Source organism: Schistocerca americana, chromosome 1 (assembly GCF_021461395.2).
Source record: "Schistocerca americana isolate TAMUIC-IGC-003095 chromosome 1, iqSchAmer2.1, whole genome shotgun sequence".
Lineage (NCBI taxonomy): Eukaryota > Metazoa > Arthropoda > Insecta > Orthoptera > Acrididae > Schistocerca > Schistocerca americana.
Genome location: NC_060119.1, coordinates 1118849119 through 1118875426, shown reverse-complemented (window position 1 = coordinate 1118875426; position 26308 = coordinate 1118849119). Strand labels below are relative to the sequence as shown.

The 26308-nt window shown below is 40.0% G+C and overlaps 1 protein-coding gene across 1 annotated transcript in view; it reads left to right on the top strand.

The window, feature by feature from the left end:
- The window catches only part of LOC124618957 (putative inorganic phosphate cotransporter), a 218256-nt gene that overhangs the window by 129026 nt on the left and 62922 nt on the right, over positions 1–26308 (top strand). Inside the window, exons 4-5 of the mRNA XM_047145389.1 lie at positions 8137–8224; positions 15898–16118. Of these exons, the coding sequence (XP_047001345.1) occupies positions 8137–8224; positions 15898–16118 (309 nt within the window). The remainder of the gene's footprint in view (positions 1–8136; positions 8225–15897; positions 16119–26308) is intronic.

Genomic DNA, 26308 nt, shown 5'->3' with positions numbered 1-26308 from the left:
ATTTACACAGATGGCTCCAAAACTACTGCTGGCGTCGGATGTGCCTTTGCCATTGGGGATGATACCTTTCAATACCAGCTCCTTGACCAGTGTTCAAGCATTACAGCTGAGCTTTTTGCTCTCTATCAGGCTGTTCAGTGTATCCACCACCATTGTCATTCTCCCTATGCCATCTGCTCTGATTCTTTGAGCGCCATTCAGAGTCTCTGTGACCCATATTCAGACCACTCTCTCGTGCAACGAATTCAACGGTCTCATCAGTCGCTAGCTGATACCGGCGCTCATGTCCTTTTTTTTGTGGATTCCTGGCCATGTTGGTGTGCCTGGGAATGAAGCTGCTGATGCTGCAGCCAAGGCTGCTGTCCTCCTGCCTCAGACAGCTTCCTTTTGTGTCCCATCAACTGATGTTAGTGGGGTTCTTTGTCAGCACGTTTCATCATTGTGGCATGAGGCTTGGTCCTCTCTCCATGAAAATAAGCTTAGGGCCATCAAACCAATCCCGATGGCTTGGACGACCTCCTCACACCCTTCCCAGCAAGAGGAAGGGCATTGCCGATTTAGCCACCGCTACCTGTTGTCCGGTGACCCCGCCCCACAGTGCCCCTGTGGTCATCCATTGACAGTGCACCATGTTTTATTGTCCTGTCCCCGTTTTATTCACTCTCATGTTGTCCTGTGTCTGCTGTCTACCTTACAAGAACTTTTAGCTGATGATGCTCGAGCAGCTGTTCGTGTCCTTAGTTTTATTACATTGACGGACTTGTCCAAAGAGATCTAACTCTTTTATTTTGTTTATCGGAGTCTTTGTAAGTACTTTCTAGTGTCGCCCCCTTGCGTTTTTCTATGCTATAAGTGCACTAATGTTTGTGACTGGACGCTAATGACCTTAGTAGTTGAGCGCCCTAAACCAAGGCCCCCCCACCCTTATGTGCCAGGACCGTTCTGATCAGATGCGTCCGTTGCAATAACTATCTGCTTTGTTGGATCAAAATGTGCGAGGCACGGGGCCATCAACAACTGGGATTTCGGCCTGTGGAAGATGCACTTGCAAGCTGGCGTCCAGTGTAAAGGCACTCCTTTCTTGCACAAGTGGGGTGAGGGGTCAGTTTCTGTTGCTGCTGTGTGTAAGAACTTTTGGTAACATGATATCTTCCACAGAAAGGAACAAATTGCTTAAGCATTATTAGTCTGGGAAGTTTGATTATGGCTTCGACATGTTCATCAGGTGGACAAATGCTTGAGCTGGAAATGATGTGGCTAAGGTAGTCAGTCTCAGGCTGGAAAAACAACATTTTTCTTTTGTTCATTTTAGGCCAGCTTCCCTTAAGACGCTGAATAAATATTTTGGATTGTGAAGGTGTTCCTCCATGGTTCTCCCTGTTCCAATGATGTTTGATTATGGCTTCGACATGTTCATCCAGTGGACAAATGCTTGAGCTGGAAATGATGTGGCTAAGGTAGTCAGTCTCAGGCTGGAAAAACAACATTTTTCTTTTGTTCATTTTAGGCCAGCTTCTCTTAAGACGCTGAATAAATATTTCGGATTGTGAAGGTGTTCCTCCATGGTTCTCCCTGTTCCAATGATGTCATCTAAATAGTTAATGCTTCCATCCACTTTGAGTACTAATTGTTCCAAAAACCGCTGACAGATGGTGGGGGTATTTGCTATACCAAACATTAAGCATTTCAAATGATAAACCCCATGTCACACATTAAGTGTAAGAATCTGTTGAGATTATGCATCAAGTGGAAGTTGGAGGTATGTATCCACTAGGCCTATTTTAGAGAAGAAGGTTCCACCTTTTAATTTGGACAATAATTCTTCTGGCTTCAGAATAGGATATGCCTCAATTTCTGAATGGGGGTTGACAGTTACTTTAAAATCACTGCGCAGGTAGATCTCCCCCAATGGCTTTCACACTATGACTAATGGGGTAGCCCATTGACTAGAAGGAATAGATTCTAGAACTCCAGTTGTTAGGCAATCCAATCCTTTCTTTACTTGGTCTCTGAAAGCTAACGGAATGATGTGGGCTCAAAAGTACTGAGACCATGCATTGCATTTCAGTGCAATGTGCGCCTCAAAATCGCCTGCAGTGCCAAGTTGTGGGTGAACAGGTCCTCATAATCCTGGCAAAGTGTCTCTAGGTCTGAGTATGGAACATCTTCGTATACCAAATTCACAGAATCATCTATTTGAATACCCAAAGTTCTGAAAAGAGTCAAATCCAAACAAGTTCTCAGTGGAATCACTGTTAACGACTAAGAAGGTTGTGTGGCAGATGACCTATGATTTGTCATTGGCAGTTCAACCTGACCACATCCTGGGATGGTATATTCATTATACACCATTAGATGTCTCTTTGTTTCCTGCAAGGTAGGAGCTCCAAGTTTCAAATAGGTACCATAGTTCAGCATGTTCATGGCTGTGCCAATTCTACTTGTAATTGACCTGGTTTCTCTGCAATTTGGACTTCTATGAAAAGGTTATTCAAGGTCTTTTGATGGTCTATAGTGGCTACCAGATTAACATCCATCTGTTGGGCTGGAGGCTGTCTTGCATAAGCCTTTACGTTGATGTTTTCTAAAACAATCTAGACATGACGGCAATCGTTTCAGTACCCAAGACTGGTTTGATCAGGTCAAGTGGGGTGGAGGACTTTGTTGGTTAATGAGACAGCATCCCACGTGTACAGTTGCTATGTCCTCGTGTGGTCATTGGCTGCTAGCTAGGATGTGTTTACACTAATGTTACATGTTGATCCACAACTCCAGTTTCTTGCCTACTGCTTGGGTCACTTTGAAGCTTTGTACTAAGTCCAAAACTTTGTCTAATGATGGGTCATCAAGTTGAAGTGCCTCATGCTGAAAATCCCTATCTGGAGTACCCTGGATGATCATGTCCCTCATCATATCTTCTGCATATGACTCCTTACTTTTGGGTGTAACAAAATGACATTTTCATGCTAAATCTAGCACCTCTAAGCCCCATTACTATGAATCTGGTTTAGTTTTTTCTCGCATCAGTAAAATGCTACCCAGGAGGAAATAATGCCCCTGGTAATATTTAGTCTGCAACAAACGAATATTTGAAAAGATGAGCTATGAAGCCTTAGATAAGGGGGCCAATTTGCACAGTAGCCAGTAAATCTTAGGTTTTGACCATGACATAAACAAAGATTTCATGAGGCTGGCAGCAGTTACCTTGAAGGCATGGAAATGCTCCAATAATCTTTATTTGCAGGCTTTCCAGTCCTCTAAAGGCTTCTCAAAGGAAGGTAAAGCCAACAATTGCTGTGTTATAAGAACGTAGGCTTCCGCAGCCGGTATAATAGTGATTAAAATTCTTCTGGGTATTATGCCGCGTCATTGCTAAAAACTAACAACAATAATAAACTAAAACTGACATTTCAGCCGAATTGCAATGGCCTTCCTCAGGGCACGAGGAAGGCCATTGCAATTCGGCTGAAATGTCAGTTTTAGTTTATTATTGTTGTTAGTTTTTAGCAATGACGCGGCATAATACCCAGAAGAATTTTAATCACTTTCTGTGTTGCTTGTGACTGCAGTAAGCTTTGAAGAAATGGTTGGAAGGTGTTCAATAGCAGCTTCTGGTCCTCATCCTGCTGATGAATAAGTTGCACAAGTAGAGCTTCCATTGTAGATGGTCACTGGCTCATCGCCATTTTATTGCTGTATAACTAGGCATTACACAATAAATATATCACCATTCTCAATTTATTGATGCAATACTGATACAAATAATTCTGTTACTAAGTGCCAAGTTGTAGATGAACATTTCATGGAAAATTATATAAATTGATGGTAATTGTCCCAATGTCCAGGAAGAGCAAGTGAAATGTAGAATTTTGTCAGAAGTCACAAGTCCGTTGACATACAAAGCCTAGTGAACATTGAACACCAAGTTCCAGTATAGCATTTGGACTCTAAGTCCAAAGCACAGCCGAATCAACATTGAACAGCAGGTCTATCACAGTGTCACATTTCTGAGTTGTGGAGTAGAAACATAGCATGATGAGACCTGGCTTGTAGACATCATCAGCAGCATTAAATAAGGCTTCATAGTTAATGGAACTGACGGCTGTGGTCATTGTATTTTCTCAGCCAATCACTGAGTGTTATGGGTGCTCAATTGCTGTGTTTTGAAATGCATGCATGCAAAGGCAGCCTGCAATGTTGATAGGGGGCCATGCATGGAGAAGCGTGGCCAACGGTGTGTTTCTCGGCCGCTCGTAATGGAGCATGTCGTTGCTCAGTGTGGAAATTTAATAGTAGTGGATATCACATGCACCTAAGGAAGGTCATACAGTCTCGGTAGTACACTGCCATATGGTCTTAAGTGCTTGTGGTCTCTGGAAGTAATGAGGAAAAATTCGGAAATGTACATGTCTTCCATTCCACATGCGCTGTAGGGTCTTGATCAATCTGGCAAGTATGTAGACACTAAGTAGGCCATACATCTTCTCCAAGTATGAACTATAAGATCTTTAACATCACTATGTCCAGCTCCTCTCAGAGATTTTATGGTGCTGCCCTTTCTTCAGAGGTTATATTACTGCATTGAGGAAGAGTTTTCAAAAGAGAACAGCAGGTTTTCCTTCTTATTTCTTTGGCACGAAGTTGGTCTTCCTTTATGGCCTATAGTGAGTAATAGTGACACCCCCAAATATGATTTAGCCAAAGACCTTGCTTTCTTGCTGAGATCATTGGTTGGCAAATGTCCATGCCATACACGGAACTCAGCTGATTTTGTCAACAGACTGGAGGCTGTCCACCCAAGTAGTTTAGATCTTTAAGTGAGTTTTGATGTAGTACATCTTTTTGCAATGGTACCTCTTGCTGATTCTTTAGTGCTGATTGGTAAACAGTTTCAGGTGGACATCACTGCTTTGTTTCAGCATGTTCTTTCTTCAACATATTTTATGTTTAACCAAGAATGTTTTGAACAGACTGACAGCGTCACCATGGGCAGCCTCTTGTCTCCCCTCGTGGCTAACTTTTTTATGTAGGATTTTGAGGAAAGGCACTTGAGTCAGTGCTTGTTAAACCACTTGTTTTTTGGAGGTATGTGGATGATACTTTCTTACTGTGACCCGACAGATAAGATAAGTTAATGGAGTTTTTACATCATCTTAACTCCATTCTTGAGAACATTCATTTTACTATGCAATTAGAGAAAAATAGTTGTCTCCTATTCCTGGATGCTTTGGTTAGATGGAAGAGTGACAGCTTTCTGGGACATTCTATTTATCATAAGTCCCCTCACACTGATTTGTACTTACACTCTCAAAGTTGTGGTAACCCATCCCAAACTATGAGTGTGCGTAAAACCCTTGTACACAGAGCCCATATAGTGTTGGATGCAGATAGTTTGCCTGAAGAGCTTGCACATTTAAAGACAGTGTTCAGAGACAATGGATACTCTACCTGGCAAATTAACAGGGCATTCTTAGTTAATACCAAGAATTGGGAAATGGATAAAGAGGAGAATGCGCCAGCAAAGTCCAAAGCTTTTCTTCCCTTTGTTGGAAATATATCCTTCAAAATAGCAAGAATCCTTAGTAATTTTCAGATGAAAGTGATTTTCTGCCCACCATCTAAGATTTCAAACCTGCTGGAATCAGAGAAGGACAATTTGTTATTGCAGAAGGTGGGAATATACAAAATACCGTGCCAGGGTGGTATGGCCTATATAGGACAATCAACGCACACAGTAGAAAAAAGCTGCAAGGAACATAAATATTGCATTCACCTTCTGCAACCCAGCAAGTCTGCAATTGTGGAACATTGTATCACCAACAGACATTCAGTGGAATGTAACAAATCATTAATTTTGGTCACAGCAACATCATTTGAGACTCCTTCATAGAAGAATCCATTGAAATACACACCGTGGAAAATCTAATTAACCATGGCAGCAGCAGCAGCTGGGTAATGTGTAGAATCCTGTCATCTCTGAGATTTGCTCCAGATGGTAACACCAGAATACTCTGATGACTGGAGCAAGCAGCAATGCCAAAGACAGCTGAACTTTGCTGTTACACCAGCGATGGCAGTGCCATGGTGCCATGGTGTGGTCCTTCTCTCACCATGATTCTGGTGCATGCGCAGCAATACTTTCAGCATGTTATCTAAGGCAGAGCAGAGAATGTCTCCATCAGTCTTAAATGGCTCACCTGAAGATGACTAGCAGGTGTCCAATTGAAATATCGTGGAGTGAAGTTTACTATGTCTGGCTGCAATCCTGAAATCTCTTCAAGCATTTAATTTGCTGGTAAAATTTTAAATTTCACAAGTTTTCATCTATTGGAAGGAGGAAGTTAGATGTATTTTATGTGTCTTAAAAACCGGTATGTCCTGTAGCCCACCTTTCAAACAACTATGATTATGGAAGTTTCTTCATTATTTACACTCAATTGTCAACTACAAAAATAAGAAAATTAGCAAGACTACAAGTTAAACAAACAGCCAAAGTGACCATGTGTGTGTGAGTTGTGCTTAAGTGAATGTGTGTGTTTTACCTGTTTCCAAAGAAGGCCTTTGAACTGAAGTCTTAAATGTTTAATGGTCTTTTCATTGTGTCTGTCTGTGACTCAACATCTCCTCTATGCAGTGGGTAGCAGTTATCCTTTTCATAACACTGTTGTTAAGTGCACAATCAAATGACTGACCAGCCCACTACTAGACTTAGTAAAACCCAAAATGGTCATACAAATATAGACATTAAACTTCTCATTGTACTTTGTCTCAAGCATATACAGTCCCATTAGAGATTTTCAGGAATGTTATACACAACTGGCTAAAAAGGCACTTTACACAGTTTAGAAATTAATGGGTTATCAGAGAAAGATATTACATTTTGATTGTCATTACTTTTATTTTTTATGTTAATTTGTATGTTACACTTTTGCCCTTACTGTTGGGTTTTAAAGTTATACAATATACAGCTTATACAAAGTGTTTGTCTTTATTCTTGTGCTTTACTGTTCTCCAGTTCACATTGTGTTCCATAGAACTGTACTTTATATAATTTGGTTTGTACAAAGTATGATTACATTAAATAGTGATGAATGAATTGAAATTCGGATTGAAAAATGTACATTCTGAATGATATTTATCCTTCTGTCTAATCCAGACATTAAAAGCATTAGTTACTCGTTCATACCAGACTTGTAAGTTTTAAGATACGGTCGAGCCTCAAATTCTAAATTAATTTTTGTTATGATAAGTGATTGAAAGGATTTCTGCTTTGTAGTGGAATTAGTGTTTTATCTTTTCTTCTTTTTCAGGGTTCCTTCATTTTTAAGTTTGTGTGATTTTTCACTTCCCAGAGTATATAAAAAAACTAATAGCACGTTTAACGTAACTAGGTAGATAAAAAAATCTATTCATCATGTGGTGGCAGGAGGATATATATGTAAAAAAAAGGTTTTACTTATGCAAGCTTTCAGAGCTGTGGGGAAGAAAAAGGGGTGAAGGGAAAGGAACTAGAGAGGTTTAGGAAAATGGGGAAAAGGGATAGCTCCCTCTTCTTCCCTTTCAACCCTTCAGCTGGAAGGAGGAGCCACTGGTTCCAAAAGCTTGCATACGGGAAACATTTTTTTTCTCCTGGTGTTGCTTGGTGAGTAGATTTTTTTATCTATACAGTTAAATCATATTGTCAAAAATTGCTTATATTCATTGTTATTATAGCACATTTATTTATAACTTAAGTTTTTTTAAAACAAATAACACATTTATTTATAAGTAAGATTTGTTTTACATTTTACAAGCCTAAAGAATTATTTATAGTCTGGCTATATGGAGTACTGTGAACGGTTGGTGCATATGGAAATTGAATTTAGTCTTAAACACCGTTAACAATAAATAACAGAATAGCATGTGCATCTTTCCAGTTTTGCTATATTTATATTTTAGCTGAGGTTGAAATTAGCAGAGTCCAATCACTATCATACTAGCTTACTGAAGTAATGTACAATGTGCACGTACAGAAATAGCAGGAGTCAAACCAGAGAAAATGATGAAATTGAATTATATGTTAAGGAATTAAAAGATTTTTCAGCCATGAACAGCAAATAAACTCACATTTCATCAGTTTCCATTCATCCTTTCCAGGGATTCCTGTACCCTTCAATACACACTCTACTTTCATTATGGGTGACACCAGAAGAAAGTGGGCTGTTGGGGACTATAGTTTATGCAGGTAAGCTAGTTTAACTTGCTTTATTAGTTAGGTAGTTGGGCTTACTGGTCTGGCAGTAAAGCACTTGACTGGAAACTGAGAGTTCGCAGTATCAAATCCCAGTCAGACCAAATATTCTTGAGTTTGTGTTTTAACCAAACGAGTCATGTGAGGAGTCACCAGGAATGATACAAGGTACAGGTTTCATGTTAAGCTGTAGGTACCTTTCCCTGACTGGATAGCTGAAGCACTGACGTCCATTTGAAAGATTTACATCAGGCCATTGAGCCAAAAAAATTATTACATTATTATTTAGGCATATTACAAGCTTTAGTAGTTGATGAATATTGCAAAGCTCTGAAAATAATTCATTTATTTATCATTATAATGATGTACTTTGATGATTGCACAGGTTTTGGAAAAGCTTTTCATATAAGAAAGGTTGGGCATATCTGCAAGTACAAGGTATTGAGTTACCCTTAATATGGATTCAAGAAGAGCTAATCTGCTGAACATTCCATCTATCATTTCACTGAATGCATATTAAACTATCCGAATGACAAGATGCTGGAATATTTTGTGATCAAAGTCGTTTGACTAGGCAGCTCACAACACTCTTTTGGAGAAATTTAAATTTTGTGGCTGTTGAGGTACAATGAGTGAGTGGTTCACATCATATTTAACTGACAGGAAGCAATGGGCAGCTCTCAGCATGAATCTTTTTCTATGTCAACATATACCTCTACATCTGTAGCCTGCAGACCACTGTGAAGTGGTGACAGAAGGTATGTCCCATTGCACTAGTTATTGAGGCTTTTTCCCATTCCATTCATGTATTGAGTGCAGGAAGAATGATTGCTTGAACAGCTCCATGCATGCTGTTAGTCTAATCTTGTCTTCACAAGCCTAATGCAAATGATATGAGAGGGCTGTAGTATATTCCTAGATCATTACATAAAGTTGGTTCTAGAAACTTTCTTCGTCTGCCAATTCAATTCTTTCAGTTCTTTCTGAGAGTCTCCCATGGGTCATACTAACCTGTGACCATTCAAGCTGCCCTTCTTTTTATCTGTTCAATATACCCTAGTAGTCCTATTCAGTATGGATACTACACACTTGGGTAATATTCTAGAATGGGTTACATGAGTGTTTCCGATGCAGTCTCCTTGTAGACCGATTGTATTGCCTTAGAATTCTCTCAACAAACCACAGTTTGCTACCTGCTTTACCTATTACTGAGTCTATGTGATCATTCCATTCCATACTACTATAAACTGTTACACCCAAGTATTTGTATGGTTTGACAGATTCAAACAGTGACTCACCACTGCTATAGTTATAGGATATCACACACTTTTTTAATTTTGTGAAGTGTACAATTTTATATTTCTGAATATTTAAAGTGAATAACAATAACAACACTCATCATTCAATAACCATTCAAATTATCATAAAAATTATAACAGTTAAAAAGTTAAGAATGCTGAGATGTTTCCAAAAGCTACATAGCTGCACGAAGGTGCTTTTATTCACAACTACTGGTTTCACATCAGTATAGATGCATCTTCATGTTTATCTGTCAAGAATACCAATTTTTGAAATATTAGAAATACAGAACCATAGCATTGGCATTCAACAAAAAACAATGATGTATCCTCACAGTGGTTATATTCCCATAATGCAGATGGACAATTTCAGAGTCCCAGTTTTCGGAATGTTATCCATATTCAGAGTCAAACCACAATGGTGGGTCATCATAATAAAATTGAGTACACCCAATGATTCTTGTCAAAATGTACAAAGCATGACTGCTAAATGAGCCAGGACCAGAAAAAAGTGGGGGAAAAAACTAATAATGAATGGGATGTTACTGTGAACAGAGATCAAATGCTGAAAAATTAACTAACGTCTAGGGAAAGTTCTGTAAGTACACGGGAAAGATCACCCAAATATAATACTCTATTATGGAACTAAAATGTTGAGAATGGAAGAAATCTGAAAAATAGCTTATTGGGTAACACCTCATAGGATGTGTGATAAGATCTTATCGACACCAGCTGTATAAAACTAAAGAAGTAAAACTTAAATTCCCGTGTAATGTGTACATTTCCCCCATATTGCTATCAGGCTGACGTGATGTAGGTAGTCCATGGAGGTTAGTAATACATTGAAAGGCAGAAGGCCATGGTGCTTAAGAGAGAAACAAAGTACACACATGAGCAGCTTCAAGGAGGAGATAATAACTAGTAAAACAACCAAAAGCTGGGACTCACATTATGTAATCTGAAATTGTAGGTATAAAATAAAGAATAAAACATAATCTGGTTTATATTAGTATCTTAATATTATAAAATTGCCAAAGGAGTAGTATTTGAGTATTATGCAGTTGCTAAATTAATGTGAAAATCATCCGAATAGCTACTGGTCATAGCCCAGATAAGCAAAATTTGATAGATATTATTTATTCTATTCAACCTTTTCACTTTGCCTTCATCTACTACCAACATTCCTCGGAATAAAGAATGCTGGATGGATATTTTTCTTTTCTAACTTTCTGCCAACATATTCTGATACACTACCAAAATAAGGTACTCTGTGATAACTTGGCCTGACACTATTTTGATCATATGGAATTAACTTGTGGCTGAACCAATAGTGTTTGCTGAATGGACAGAATGAGCAGACCTTTTCTTACTGAAGAGAAGATCAATAACGAAGTCACCTGTAAGAGGAGAAGATCTATAAAGATGAAAAGATTTCCCTGCTCTGTCCATTTAGCGAGCACTACTGATTCAGCCACAACATTAATTCCATCTAATCAAAATAGTGTAGGGCCAAGTTCTTACAGAGTACTGTATTTCAGCAGTGTATCAGAAAAATATCCATCTAGCATTTTTCATTCTGAGGAGTTTTGGTAGAAGAAAAAGGCATAATGAAAAGGCTGAATAAAATAAATATAAGGGTTCTGGGTTTTTTGATATTGCTTACAGTGGATGCCCCCAGAAATATGTAGATCAGATGGGGCACTATTTTAATATATGGTTGAAAAAAACACTGAAATCTTGCTGGCCCCAAATCAGCTATCCTAGCTCATCTAAAAGAAATAGGTCACTCTATTTCCAATATTGAAAAAAAATTGTGTATTATATTTAAGGGAACAGAAGGAAACATTTTAAATATTTTGGATGAAAAACATATCACAAATACATAAAAGTGAGCCACAGGTTCAACTTTGAATAATCAGATTGAACTGAGATACTACAATATCATATTGAATCTTGATCATCTTAATTGTTGCTGCTAGCTACTAGGATGATTTTCATGTTAATTTAGTGATTGCACAATACTCAGATACCATTCCTTTGGTAATTTTATAATACTGAAGTGCTGATGTGAAGCAGATTATGTTTTATTTTTTATTTTATACCTGCAATAAACTACAGATTTTTTGAAGCTATATAATGTGTTTCCCAGCCTTCAGTTGTTTTCCTAGTCATGATTTCCTCCTTGCAGTTGCTCATGTGTTTACTTTGTTTTTCTCTTAAGCATCATGGCCTTCCACCTTCTACTGTACTGCTAGCCACCATGGTTTGCTTAACCACATTGGCCTGCTAGCAATATGGTGGAAGTACACACATTACAAGGAATTTTAAGTTTTACTTCATTAGTTTTATATAGTTGGTGCCAAAAGGATCTTATTGTACATCCTACGAGGTGTTTTCCGGTAAGCTATTTTTAAGATTTCTTCCATTCTCGACACTTTGATTCCATACCTGAGTATTATTTTTGGATGATCTTTCCCATGTACTTATAGAACTTTCTCTAGATGTTAGTTAATATTTCAGCGTTTTGTCCCCGTTTACAGTAGTGTCTCACTCATTTTTAGTTCTTTCTTCTGCTTTATTATAGGCCTGGCTCATTCAGCAGTCAAGTGATGAGCATCTTTTGGGTGTACTCAATTTTATTATGATGACCCATCATTGTGGTTCGTCTCTTAACATGAATAATTTTCTGAAAGCTGGGACTCTGTAATTGTCCACCTGCATTATGACATGTAACCATTGTTAGCATGTGTTGCTGTTTTTTTGTTGAATGCCAATACTGTGGTTCTGTATCTCTAACATTTCAAAAACTTGACAGATAAACATGAAGATGCATCTATACTGAGGTGAAACTAGTAGCTGCAAATAAAAGTACTTCCATACAGCTATGCAGCTTTTGGAAACACCTCATCATTCTTGACTTTTTAGTTGTTATAATTTTATGATAATTTGAATGGTTGTTGAATGTTGTTATTGTTCCTGTTATTGTTAATGTCTCCGAGCCGTGATGGCTTCCTGAGAAAGTTGTTTGTATTTAAAGTGAGATGCCAATTTTTGCACAACTTTGAAATCTTATCACAATCTGACTGCATATCAGGCTGATTTTCTTATACAGTAATTCTTTGTAGATAAATGCATCATCTGCAAAAGGTCTGAGGTTAATATTATCTGCAAGGTCGTTAAGATAGAACATGAACAGCAAGAGTTCGAACACACTTCCCTGGGACACATCGGAAGTTACTTTTACATCTGTCATTGACTCACTATCCAAAGCAATGTTGTGGATCCTCCCCACCATGAAATCTTCAATCCATGCACATGGATTGAAGATGGTACCCTGAAGGAACGGAATAATAAGTGTATGCATGGAACTGAGTCAAATGCCTTTTGGGAGTCAAGAAACACTATCTGTTTCACTGCCTTGATCCATGGCATTCAGGACATCTTGTAAGAAAAGCACAAATTGGGTTTTATGTGGTTGATGTATTCAGAATTTGTGCTGGTTGGTATGAAGGAGGTCTCTGTGTTCGAAATACTTCATTATGTTTGAGCTCAGAATATCTTATAAGATTCTACAACAAATGAGTGTCAAGGATATGGTATGGTAGTTTCATGCATCACTTACGTTGCTCTTCTTGTAGATGAGAGTGATCTGCACTTTCTTTCAACCACTGGGCATAGTTTTTGGTTCAATGGATCTTTGGTACATTATAGTTGAAAGAGTGCTATCTCAGCTTAAAATTCAGTATAGAAGCTAATAGGAATTCCATCAGATCCTGGAGCTTTGTTTGGTTTTAACAACTTCAGTTGTTTCACACATTTTTGCAGTGGTACACAAATTAAAGTGAACAATAATCTTGAGCTTTCTGTTGTAAAGGGAAATTTGAAAGCAGGTTACGCATTTCTGCTTTTGTTTTGCTGCTCTCAATTTTGGTTTTTGTCTCATCTGTGAATGACTGGACACTAACTTCAGTGCCATTAATAGCCTTTACATATGACCAAACTTTCTTTGAGTTTTTCGAAAGATGTTTCAGTACTATTTTGATATAGTAGTCATTGAAGGCTTCGTGCTTTGCCCTAATGACAGCTTACCTAAAAATTAACGATTTGGAAATAACTGATAGTAAACAGGTAGCAGACACATTTAACAACCACTTTCTAAATGTCACCTCTCAAATAGGTTGCAGTGGTGACCTAAGGGAAGCTGCAGATATTCTGAAACTTAACCTCCCACAATGTTTTAATGATATAAATGTAACACCCATAACTGTTAATGAAATAAAAAAAATAATTCACTCATTGAAAAGTAAAGGATCTTCAGGTATAGATAACATCTCCAGTAAACTGTTGAAAGCCTGCAGTAATGATGTAAGTGTAGTACTTGCTCACATTTGTAACACATCTCTTTATGAGCTTTTGGAAACACCTCATCATTCTTGACTTTTTAGTTGTTATAATTTTATGATAATTTGAATGGTTGTTGAATGTTGTTATTGTTCCTGAGAGAATAGTAGTCATTGAAGGCTTCGTGCTTTGCCCTAATGACAGCTTACCTAAAAATTAACGATTTGGAAATAACTGATAGTAAACAGGTAGCAGACACATTTAACAACCACTTTCTAAATGTCACCTCTCAAATAGGTTCCAGTGGTGACCTAAGGGAAGCTGCAGATATTCTGAAACTTAACCTCCAGAGAGAATGAAATATGCCATGGTGAGACCTCTCTTCAAGTCTGGCGATGCTACAGATGTCAAAAATTATCGTCCTGTCTCTCTCTTAACAACATTTTCAAAGGTTCTTGAAAAGGCAGTGTATAACAGGATTGTGGCACATCTTGATAAACTTAATATTATTAACCACAGACAGTTTGGTTTTCAAAAAGGGGTTTCCACAGAGCGTGCCATATATTCACTCACAAATGATGTCTTGGAGTCTATTAATATTAAGAAGTCACCAGTTGGTGTCTTCTGTGATATTTCCAAAGCCTTTCATTGTGTAAACCACAAGATACTCTTGGAGAAGGCCTATCATTACGGAATCAAAGGGCCTATAGGTAAATGGCTAAAATCATATCTTGAAGACATGAAACAAAATGTGGTTCTAAATGGCTGCAACAAAGGATCTTCTAATCTAGTGGATTCTGAATGGGGCAAAATTCAGCATGGAGTTCCCCATGGATCTGTGCTTGGACCCTTGCTGTTTTTAATATATGTTAATGATTTACCCCTGTCCATTAGTAAAAATTGTGAATTCACAATGTTTGCTGATGATACAAGCATTGTCGTAGATGGTAAGTCTACTGCTGATCTGGAGACTGATGTCATTGATATACTCAGAGAAGTTACAGCTTGGTTTTCAATTAATTCTCTTTCAGTTAATATTAAAAAAACTAATTTTATACAGGTCCACACAAAAAATAAAACTCTAGAAAATATAGTAATTGCTCATGACAATCAGGAACTAGAACAGGTGCACTCCACTAAATTCCTGGGGGTTCACATTGACAGTAGGCTCAACTGGGAACAGCATGTGTCCCTTACTCTAAAAAGGCTTTCATCAGCAACTTTTGCTCTAAGAATCATTACTCATTTTGGGGACATCAACATTTTAAAATCAGCTTACTTTGGGTACTTTCACTCATTAATGAGTTACGGCATAATATTCTGGGGTAACTCACCAGCCTCAAAAAAAATCTTAACTGCTCAGAAGAGAGTCCAACACCCTGACTCCAATTTTGGTTGCTATGTATGTGAATTCCAGAAAATTTTATGTACAGTACGTCATTCCGTGTAGACCATTAATGGACAACTCTGGTATCTATAAGTAATTTTCTTGACTGCAGTTGCATAATATTGGTTTTTTGAGATTAACATTTAAAATTTGTATTTGAACCTGTCATAAGTTGCAAAACAATCATCTTGTGCCTGAAATGGGTGTTTGTATGTCAGTACCATCAGCAACATTGTATTTTTTGTGTAGTCATTTAACATATTAGCTAGGTCACTGATATAGGTAAAAATGGAAACAACACCAATACCAAACTTTTTGGAACATCATATTTTATGTTTCCCATCTGGGTTTAGATTAAAAAACTTGTATAAGATGTAAAGTTAATCTAAGTATTTTAAAAATTGAAAAATATAAATGTTTCTCTTTGTAAGTTTCTGGCTTAAATTAAGATACTATCTGTAAAGGGAACTTTCTTTTCACATTGAATACTGTACCCAAATTGTAATGAATGTTTAATTATTTAGAATTGTCATGAGAATCAACAGTAATAATAATAATAATAATAATAATAATTAGAAGAAGAAGAGGCAGTAACCATGATGAGAAGGACATTTACTGTAAACGAGTGTTTTCTGTAACAGGGGCTCAGCTGGGAACAATCATATCTATGCCTCTCTCTGGAGTCTTGGCTAGCAGCAGTCTTGGCTGGCCTTCTGTCTTTTATATATTTGGTGGAATAGCAGTAGCTTGGGGTATCTTATGTGCGATTGTTGGAGCCAGTAGCCCAGCGAAACACAAATTCATAACTGGTGAAGAGAGAAAATTCATTGAAGAATCTCATACAAACAGATCATCGGATAAGGTATTATTTTCATAATTATAATGATGTATGAAACTTTAAATATAACTTTATAAGAAAACTGCTCTGAGTTTCCATATCTCATTAAAATCACCAAGCCAATGTTGTGAATGTCCCTGCAATTATAAGAGGATGCTGAATGTTACTGTAAAATATATGGAGCTTTCCATCCAGGTCAGTATGTGTGACAGCTGTGTGCACATGTACTGACTGTCTCAGTCTGGTAAATTCTCCTTCATCCCCACCTCTCGTTGAGCTGATAGATCCCTCTCAATGTGTGAACTTGGTGACCTACTGCTCGCCCCCCTTCTACCACTACTTTATCTGATTGTATTCCTAAGTGTTTATATGTGCTGTAATAAATATTGACCAGATGATCAATTTTTAACTCAGTTTAATATTTCCATATTACATTATTCTTAAATTATCATATTAATAGTCTAGTAATTTTTTTCCCAAGGGTAAACATTGTGGAGATTATTACCTCCTTGTGTCTGTTTTATACTTGTTGGTTAAAACAAATTGTTAGATATCCATGTTTGCAAAACAGTTATTTCTGAGTCTTTTTATATCCTAATCACATTTCAAGGAAGACATGTCACCTTTTATGGCCTCTCTGTCACTGTATGACAGTGCACGGTATGCTCGAAAAAGTCGTGTCCAAAAATATGTTTTTTTCATTGGATCATATCTCAGTTTCTAGTGATCACAGAGGTAAGGGGTGAAGCCTTGGGCTAGTGACCATTGGCATACCTATCGGAAAAACTAGCATACTGTAGCAATCCTACAGTACAGGGTCAAAATTTAAACATTACACGCTTCCTCTAGCACAAACAAACTGAGTTAATCAGTTGGTTCTTTTGCATTAGATTTAGTCAGGGTAGGCTGTAGGTGGCATATAAAAGTATGACTTGCTCATGAGTGCTTCCTGAGAAAACTACAAAAAATCATTTTTCGGTAAGAAAAATATCAGTTGTGGGGATAGCCACTTCTTTAACTTTTATTCATGGCAGATCATCAAAATTTATAACATATGTTCTTAAGATGATTTTCTAAGGTAACCATGAAACTTTCTACAATATCATGATTTGTTATCGAGATCCAGAGGTACGAAGTTAGCATTCTTGAGCACATAAAATATGCATGTAATATCAGGTCTGAGGGGTAAATGTAGTTTAACTGACATAGTGAACACATGGAAAGGGTAGTAGCATCATTGCAAGGGTTCTGAGATCATCAGACAGTGTTTTGAGTCAGTGTGTTTTCACCAATAAAACTTTATGGTGTGCTGTCTCTGTGTAATGGGCACTTACTGCATATAGAAATATGCCCAAAGGGGTACTGCAGAGATACAAAGTGGGCTACAAAGGTTTTTAACTTCCCTGGAAGGAACTTTAAATGATAGCCAAAAATTATGTAAAACTGGAAAGATTGTTAATTCAATAAAATATTTCTAGTAACATTTTTACTCTCTTAAGATACAATTCATAAGATGGACAGATGAATTTCAAACACTGAGCAAAGTATCCAGAAAAATTTAAAGCAAGAAATTTTGTGTGACCTTGTATTATACATATTTACTTCTTGTTCATGTGTCAAAGTATATAAATATGTCAAAGTATATGAATAAAGAGTCAGGGCATTACAGAGCTATAGAATTCGTTTTATATAAGCAGCAAACCTTGCTGTAACAGGGAAAAGATGGGTACCAGTAGAAAAATGCTTCTGCCAGAGCACAAGAGGGGCAAATATGTTCCTTCTTAAAAGATTTTTGACAGAAAAGTGGGGGACCAGCTGCCTTAATTCCCATCCTGCCTTTGTGGCAGGTGAACATAATTCACACTTTTTTGTGCAGTAAGAGAGAAGAGAGAGAGAGAGAGAGAGAGAGAGAGAGAGAGATGGATGGTGATAGAAGCAGTGGGAGCAAAAGAGAGAGAAGACAGTGGAGGTAAAAAATACAGATGAACGGAGACCATACATATACTTGGGGGCTCTGGATCCTCCCAGACTGGCGAACTTTAATACATAGCGATAGGGAAGTTGGAACTTGGACCAAAAATTTAAACACATGAATACAATGGAAAAAATTAGTTGAACCCCCACAGTCTGTGAGCTACCAAGGTTTGGTGGGGATAGTGGCAGTGGGAAAGAAAGAAAAAAGGATACAGTGTAAGTGAGAGAGGAGACAGTGGTAGCAGGATATACTGTAAATCAGTGAGGGGTAAAAAGAGACAATTGGAGAGATACTTATACAGACAGTTGTAGTAAGATGGAGATGGTGAATATGAAGGCTTAACTACAATGGGAGACTGAGTAGAAGGATTCAGAAAGTTATGTGTTAAAAGAGCGCAAATATGTTTGCATGCCAATGTTTTTGGTGCAGAAAGCAGAATGAGGTTTGAGGCAGCTGTTTCTCCACTTTTCTGTCCCTATCTTTTAAATAGGAATATATTTGCCTTTTTGTGTTCCAACAGGACCATTTTTCCATTGGTACAATTTTATTTGAGATTTGTTTAACATGAAAGTGGCCAGATTTTTTACCCAACTTTTCGTTGACAGTAATGTTTTTCTAATATTTATCATAAGACTTTGGTATCATACACCACAACATCTGCCACTTATACCTACATCACTATTGTAGATTATTTTTATGTTTTGATCCCACAAACAATTCAAAATAAAATTTCTGGTCAGTAAATAAAAAATGTCCATTGAAGTTAAACAAGTACTTTGTTGTTGTTGTTTATATTGTTATGGTCTTCATTCCAGAGACTGGTTTGATGCAGCTCTCCATGCTACTCTATCCTGTGCAAACTTCTTCATCTCGAAGTACCTACTGCAACCTACATCCTTCTGAATCTGCTTAGTGTATTCATCTCTTGATCTCCCTCTACAATTTTTACCCTCCACGCCGCCCACCAATACTAAATTGGTGATCCCTTGATGCCTCAGAATATGCCCTACCAATCGATCCCTTCTTCTAGTCAAGTTGTGCCACAAATTCCTCTTCTCCCCAATTCTATTCAGTATCTCCTCATTAGTTACATGATCTACCCATCTAATCTTCAGCATTCTTCTGTAGCACCACATTTCGAATGGTTCTATTCTCTTCTTGTCTAAACTATTTATCGTCCATGTTTCACTTCGATAGATGGAAACACTCCATACAAATACTTTCAGAAATGACTTCCTGATATTTAAATCTATACTCGATGTTAACAAATTTCTCTTCTTCAGAAACACTTTCCTTGCCATTGCCAGTCTACATTTTATATCCTCTCTACTTTGACCATCATCAATTATTTTGCTCCCCAAATAGAAAAACTCATCTACTACCTCATCTACTACTTTAAGTCTCTCATTTCATAATCTAATTCCCTCAGCATCACCTGATTTAATTTGACTACATTCCATTATCCTTGTTTTGTCCTGTTGATGTTCATCTTCTAAACTCCTTTCAAGGCACTGTCCATTCCGTTCAACTGCTCCTGTTCCTCCATGTTCTTTGCTGTCTCTAACAGAATTACAATGTCATCACCAAACCTTTTTTTTTTTTTTTTTTTTTTTCCTCCTGCTTGCTCAATACACAGATTGAATAACACCAGAGGTAGGCTACAACTCTGTCTCACTCCCTTGCTACAACTCTGTCTCACTCCCTTCTCAAGTTTTATTCTCTTTCATGCCCCTCGACTCTTATAACAGCCATCTAGTTTCTGTACAAATTGTAAATAAAACTTCCTGGCAGATTAAAACTGTGTGCCCGACCGAGACTCGAACTCAGGACCTTTGCCTTTTGCGGGCAAGTGCTCTACCATCTGAGCTACCGAAGCACGACTCACGCCCGGTACTCACAGCTTTACTCCTGCCAGTACCTCGTCTCCTACCTTCCAAACTTTACAGAAGCTCTCCTGCTAACCTTGCAGAACTAGCACTCCTGAAAGAAAGGATATTGCGGAGACATGGCTTACCACAGCCTGGGGGATGTTTCCAGAATGAGATTTTCACTCTGCAGCGGAGTGTGCGCTGATATGAAACTTCCTGGCAGATTAAACTTTGTGCCCGACCGAGACTCGAACTCGGGACCTTTGCCTTTCGCGGGCAAGTGCTCTACCATCTGAGCTACCGAAGCACGACTCACGCCCGGTACTCACAGCTTTACTCCTGCCAGTACCTCGTCTCCTACCTTCCAAACTTTACAGAAGCTCTCCTGCTAACCTTGCAGAACTAGCACTCCTGAAAGAAAGGATATTGCGGAGACATGGCTTACCACAGCCTGGGGGATGTTTCCAGAATGAGATTTTCACTCTGCAGCGGAGTGTGCGCTGATATGAAACTTCCTGGCAGATTAAAACTGTGTGCCCGACCGAGACTCGAACTCAGGACCTTTGCCTTTTGCGGGCAAGTGCTCTACCATCTGAGCTACCGAAGCACGACTCACGCCCGGTACTCACAGCTTTACTCCTGCCAGTACCTCGTCTCCTACCTTCCAAACTTTACAGAAGCTCTCCTGCTAACCTTGCAGAACTAGCACTCCTGAAAGAAAGGATATTGCGGAGACATGGCTTACCACAGCCTGGGGGATGTTTCCAGAATGAGATTTTCACTCTGCAGCGGAGTGTGCGCTGATATGAAACTTCCTGGCAGATTAAACTTTGTGCCCGACCGAGACTCGAACTCGGGACCTTTGCCTTTCGCGGGCAAGTGCTCTACCATCTGAGCTACCGAAGCACGACTCACGCCCGGTACTCACAGCTTTACTCCTGCCAGTACCTCGTCTCCTACCTTCCAAACTTTACAGAAGCTCTCCTGCTAACCTTGCAGAACTAGCACTCCTGAAAGAAAGGATATTGCGGAGACATGGCTTACCACAGCCTGGGGGATGTTTCCAGAATGAGATTTTCACAATTTGCAGCGGAGTGTGCGCTGATATGAAACTTCCTGGCAGATTAAAACTGTGTGCCCAACCGAGACTCGAACTCGGGACCTTTGCCTTTCGCGGGCAAGTGCTCTACCATCTGAGCTACCAAAGCACGACTCACGCCCGGTACTCACAGCTTTACTCCTGCCAGTACCTCGTCTCCTAACTTCCAAACTTTACAGAAGCTCTCCTGCTAACCTTGCAGAACTAGCACTCCTGAAAGAAAGGATATTGTGGGGACATGGCTTACCACAGCCTGGGAGATGTTTCCAGAATGAGATTTTCACTCTGCAGCGGAGTATGCGCTGATTTGAAACTTCCTGGCAGATTAAAACTGTGTGCCCGACCGAGACTCGAACTCGGGACCTTTGCCTTTCGCGGTCAAGTGCTCTACCATCTGAGCTACCGAAGCACGACTCACGCCCGGTACTCACAGCTTTACTCCTGCCAGTACCTCGTCTCCTACCTTCCAAACTTTACAGAAGCTCTCCTGCTAACCTTGCAGAACTAGCACTCCTGAAAGAAAGGATATTGCGGAGACATGGCTTACCACAGCCTGGGGGATGTTTCCAGAATGAGATTTTCACTCTGCAGCGGAGTGTGCGCTGATATGAAACTTCCTGGCAGATTAAAACTGTGTGCCCGACCGAGACTCGAACTCAGGACCTTTGCGTTTCGCGGGCAAGTGCTCTAGCAATTGAGCTACCGAAGCACGACTCACGCCCGGTACTCACAGCTTTACTCCTGCCAGTACCTCGTCTCCTACCTTCCAAACTTTACAGAAGCTCTCCTGCTAACCTTGCAGAACTAGCACTCCTGAAAGAAAGGATATTGCGGAGACATGGCTTACCACAGCCTGGGGGATGTTTCCAGAATTAGATTCTCACTCTGCAGCGGAGTGTGCGCTGATATGAAACTTCCTGGCAAATTAAAACTGTGTGCCCGACCGAGACTCGAAATCGGGACCTTTGCCTTTCGCGGGCAAGTGCTCTACCATCTGAGCTACCGAAGCACGACTCACGCCCGGTACTCACAGCTTTACTCCTGCCAGTACCTCGTCTCCTACCTTCCAAACTTTACAGAAGCTCTCCTGCTAACCTTGCAGAACTAGCACTCCTGAAAGAAAGGATATTGCGGAGACATGGCTTACCACAGCCTGGGGGATGTTTCCAGAATGAGATTTTCACTCTGCAGCGGAGTGTGCGCTGATATGAAACTTCCTGGCAGATTAAAACTGTGTGCCCGACCGAGACTCGAACTCGGGACCTTTGCCTTTCGCGGGCAAGTGCTCTACCATCTGAGCTACCGAAGCACGACTCTTGCCCGGTACTCACAGCTTTACTCCTGCCAGTACCTCGTCTCCTACCTTCTAAACTTTACAGAAGCTCTCCTGCTAACCTTGCAGAACTAGCACTCCTGAAAGAAAGGATATTGCGGAGACATGGCTTACCACAGCCTGGGGGATGTTTCCAGAATTAGATTTTCACTCTGCAGCGGAGTGTGCGCTGATATGAAACTTCCTGGCAGATTAAAACTGTGTGCCCGACCGAGACTCGAAATCGGGACCTTTGCCTCTCGCGGGCAAGTGCTCTACCATCTGAGCTACCGAAGCACGACTCACACCCGGTAATCACAGCTTTACTCCTGCCAGTACCTCGTCTCCTACCTTCCAAACTCCGCTGCAGAGGGAAAATCTCATTCTGGAAACATCCCCCAGGCTGTGGTAAGCCATGTCTCCGCAATATCCTTTCTTTCAGGAGTGCTAGTTCTGCAAGGTTAGCAGGAGAGCTTCTGTAAAGTTTGGAAGGTAGGAGACGAGGTACTGGCAGGAGTAAAGCTGTGAGTACCGGGCGTGAGTCGTGCTTCGGTAGCTCAGATGGTAGAGCACTTGCCCGCGAAAGGCAAAGGTCCCGAGTTCGAGTCTCGGTCGGGCACACAGTTTTAATCTGCCAGGAAGTTTCATATCAGCGCATACTCCGCTGCAGAGTGATAATCTAATTCTGGAAACATCCCCCAGGCTGTGGTAAGCCATGTCTCCGCAATATCCTTTCTTTCAGGAGTGCTAGTTCTGCAAGGTTAGCAGGAGAGCTTCTGTAAAGTTTGGAAGGTAGGAGACGAGGTACTGGCAGGAGTAAAGCCGTGAGTACCGGGCGTGAGTCATGCTTCGGTAGCTCAGATGGTAGAGCACTTGCCCGCGAAAGGCAAAGGTCCCGAGTTCGAGTCTCGGTCGGGCACACATTTTTAATCTGCCAGGAAGTTTCATATCAGCGCACACTCCGCTGCAGAGTGAAAATCTCATTCTGGAAACATCCCCCAGGCTGTGGTAAGCCATGTCTCCGCAATATCCTTTCTTTCAGGAGTGCTAGTTCTGCAAGGTTAGCAGGAGAGCTTCTGTAAAGTTTGGAAGGTAGGGGACGAGGTACTGGCAGGAGTAAAGCTGTGAGTACCGGGCGTGAGTCGTGCTTCGGTAGCTCAGATGGTAGAGCACTTGCCCGCGAAAGGCAAAGGTCCCGAGTTCGAGTCTCGGTCGGGCACACAGTTTTAATCTGCCAGGAAGTTTCATATCAGCGCACACTCCACTGCAGAGTGAAAATCTCATTCTAAATTGTAAATAGTCTTTCACTCCCTGTATTTGACCCCTGCTATCTTCAGAATTTGAAAGACTGTATTCCAGTCAACATTGTCAAAAGCTTTCTCTAAGTCTGCAAATGCTAGAAAAATAGGTTTCCTTCCTTAATTTAATTTCTAAGATAAGTCTTAGGGTCAGTCATAATATTGCCCTCAAGTGCTTTTCCCTTGTATAGACCCTCTATATACTTCTTCCACCTTTCTGCTTTCCCTTCTCTGCTTAGAACTGGTTTCCCATCTGAGCTCTTGATATTCATACAGGTGGTTGTATTTTCTCCAAAGGTCTCTTTAATTTTCCTGTGGGCAGTATCTACCTTATCCCTAGTGAGATATGCCTCTACATCCTTACATTTGTCCTCTAGCTGCTAAGCCATTTTGCACTTCCTGTTGATCTTATTTTTGAGACGTTTGTATTCTTTTTTGCTTGCTCCATTTTCTGCATTTTTATGTTTTCTCCTCTCATCAATTAAATTTAATATCTCTTCTGTTACCCAAGGATTTCTACTAGCCCTTGCCTGTTTACCTACTTGATCGTCTGCTGCCTTCATTACTTCATCTCTCAAAGCTACCCATTCTTCCCCTACAGTATTTGTTTCCCCCACTCTTGTCAATCGTTCCCAAATACTCTCTCTGAAACTCTCTACAAACCCTGGTTCTTTCAGTTTATCTAGGCTCCATCTCCTTAAATTCCCACTTTAATCTACTGTTCATAACCAACAGATTGTGGTCAGAATACACATCAGCCCCTGGAAATGTCTTACAGTTTAAAACCTGGTTCCTAAATCTCTGTCTGTCCATTATATAATCTATCTGAGACCTTCCAGTGTCTCCAGGCCTCTTCCACATGCACTACCTTCTTTTATGATTCTTAAACCAAGTGTTACCTATGATTAAGTTATTCTGTGTGCAAAACTCTACCAGGCAGCTTCCTCTTTCATTCCTTACCCTTTTTTCATATTCACCTACTACTTTTCCTTGTCTTTCTTCTCCTATTATCAAATTCCAGTCCCCCATGAATATTAAATTTTCATCTCTCTTCACTGTCTGAATAATCTCTTTTATCTCGTCATACATTTCTTCAATCTTTTCATCATCTGTGGAGCTAATGGGCATATAAACTTGTACTACTGTGTTAGGCATGGGCTTCATGTCTATCTTGGCTACAATAATGCATTTGCTATGCTGTTTGTAGTAGCTTACCCACACTCCTAGTTTTTTACTCATTATTAAACCTACTTCTGCATTACCCCTATTTGATTTTGTGTTTATAACCCTGTATTCACCTGACCAGAAGTCTTATTCATCCTGCCACCAAACTTCACTTATTCCCACTGTATCTAACTTTAACCTATCCATTTCCCTTTTTAAATTTTCTAACCTACCTGACTGATTAAGGGACCTGACATTCCTCACTCCGATCCATAGAACACCAGTTTTGTTTCTCCTGATAACAACATCCTCCTGAGTTGTTCCTTCCCAGAGATCCGAATGGGGGACTATTTTACCTCCGGAATATTTTACCCAGGAGGACGCCACCATCATTTAACCACACAGTAAAGCTGCAGGCCCTTGGGAAAAAGTATGGCTGTAGTTTCCCATTGCTTTCAGCCGTTCACAGTACCAGCACATCAAGACCGTTTTAGTTAATGTTACAAGGCCAGATCAGTCAATCATCAAGACTGTTGCCCCTGCAACTACTGAAAAGGCTGCCGCCCCTCTTCAGGAACCACATGTTTGCCTGACTTCTCAACAGATACCCCTCTATTGTGGTTGCACGTACGTTATGGTTATCTGTATCGCTGAGGCACACAAGCCTCCCCACCAAAGGCAAGGTCCATGATTCATGTGGGGAGACAAGGATTTTAAACATCTAAAACCATTATATTTGCTACTCACCATATAGTTGAGATGCTGAGTTGCAGTAAGGCACAACAAAAAGACTTTTGGAAAGTTAGCTTTTGGCCAACTATGCCTTTGTCAAAAATAGACAACATACACACACGCTCACACTTACGCATAAACAACTCAGACACACATGACCACAGTCTATGGCAGCTGGAGCCAGACTGCGAGCAGCAGGATATTATGGAAGAGGCAACCTGGGGGAAAGGACAGGGGGGGGGGGGGGGGAGGGGAAGGGGGTATGGAGGAGATTGGGGCAGAGAGGGGGAGAGGCAGCAGGGTCTTCATGCTCACAGGGGCCCTGCACGATATTAGGCAGATGTACTAGTTTCTTTGGCTCTTCAGTGTATTTGGAATGGGTCCCACACACTTCAGCAGTGTTCTGAGTCCAGATACACAAGTGACTTGTCAGTAGTCTCATTTATAGACAGACCACATTTTCTCCATATCCTGCCAACAAACCGAATTTGCCAGCTGTGTTACATGTGAATAAGCCTCTGTGATCATTCTGTTTCATATCCCTACAAACCGTTACACCCAGGTATTTGTATGAGTTGACTGTGATTCATTGTAGACAGCTGCATTATTTATGAAAAGACTGAGGTTGCAGTTAATATTGTCCACTACCAGATCATTAATATACAAGATGAACAACAGCGGTCCCAACACAGTTCCCAGGGACACACATATACATCTACTTCTGCTAATTACTCTCCATCCAAGATAACGTGTTGTGTCCAGCCAA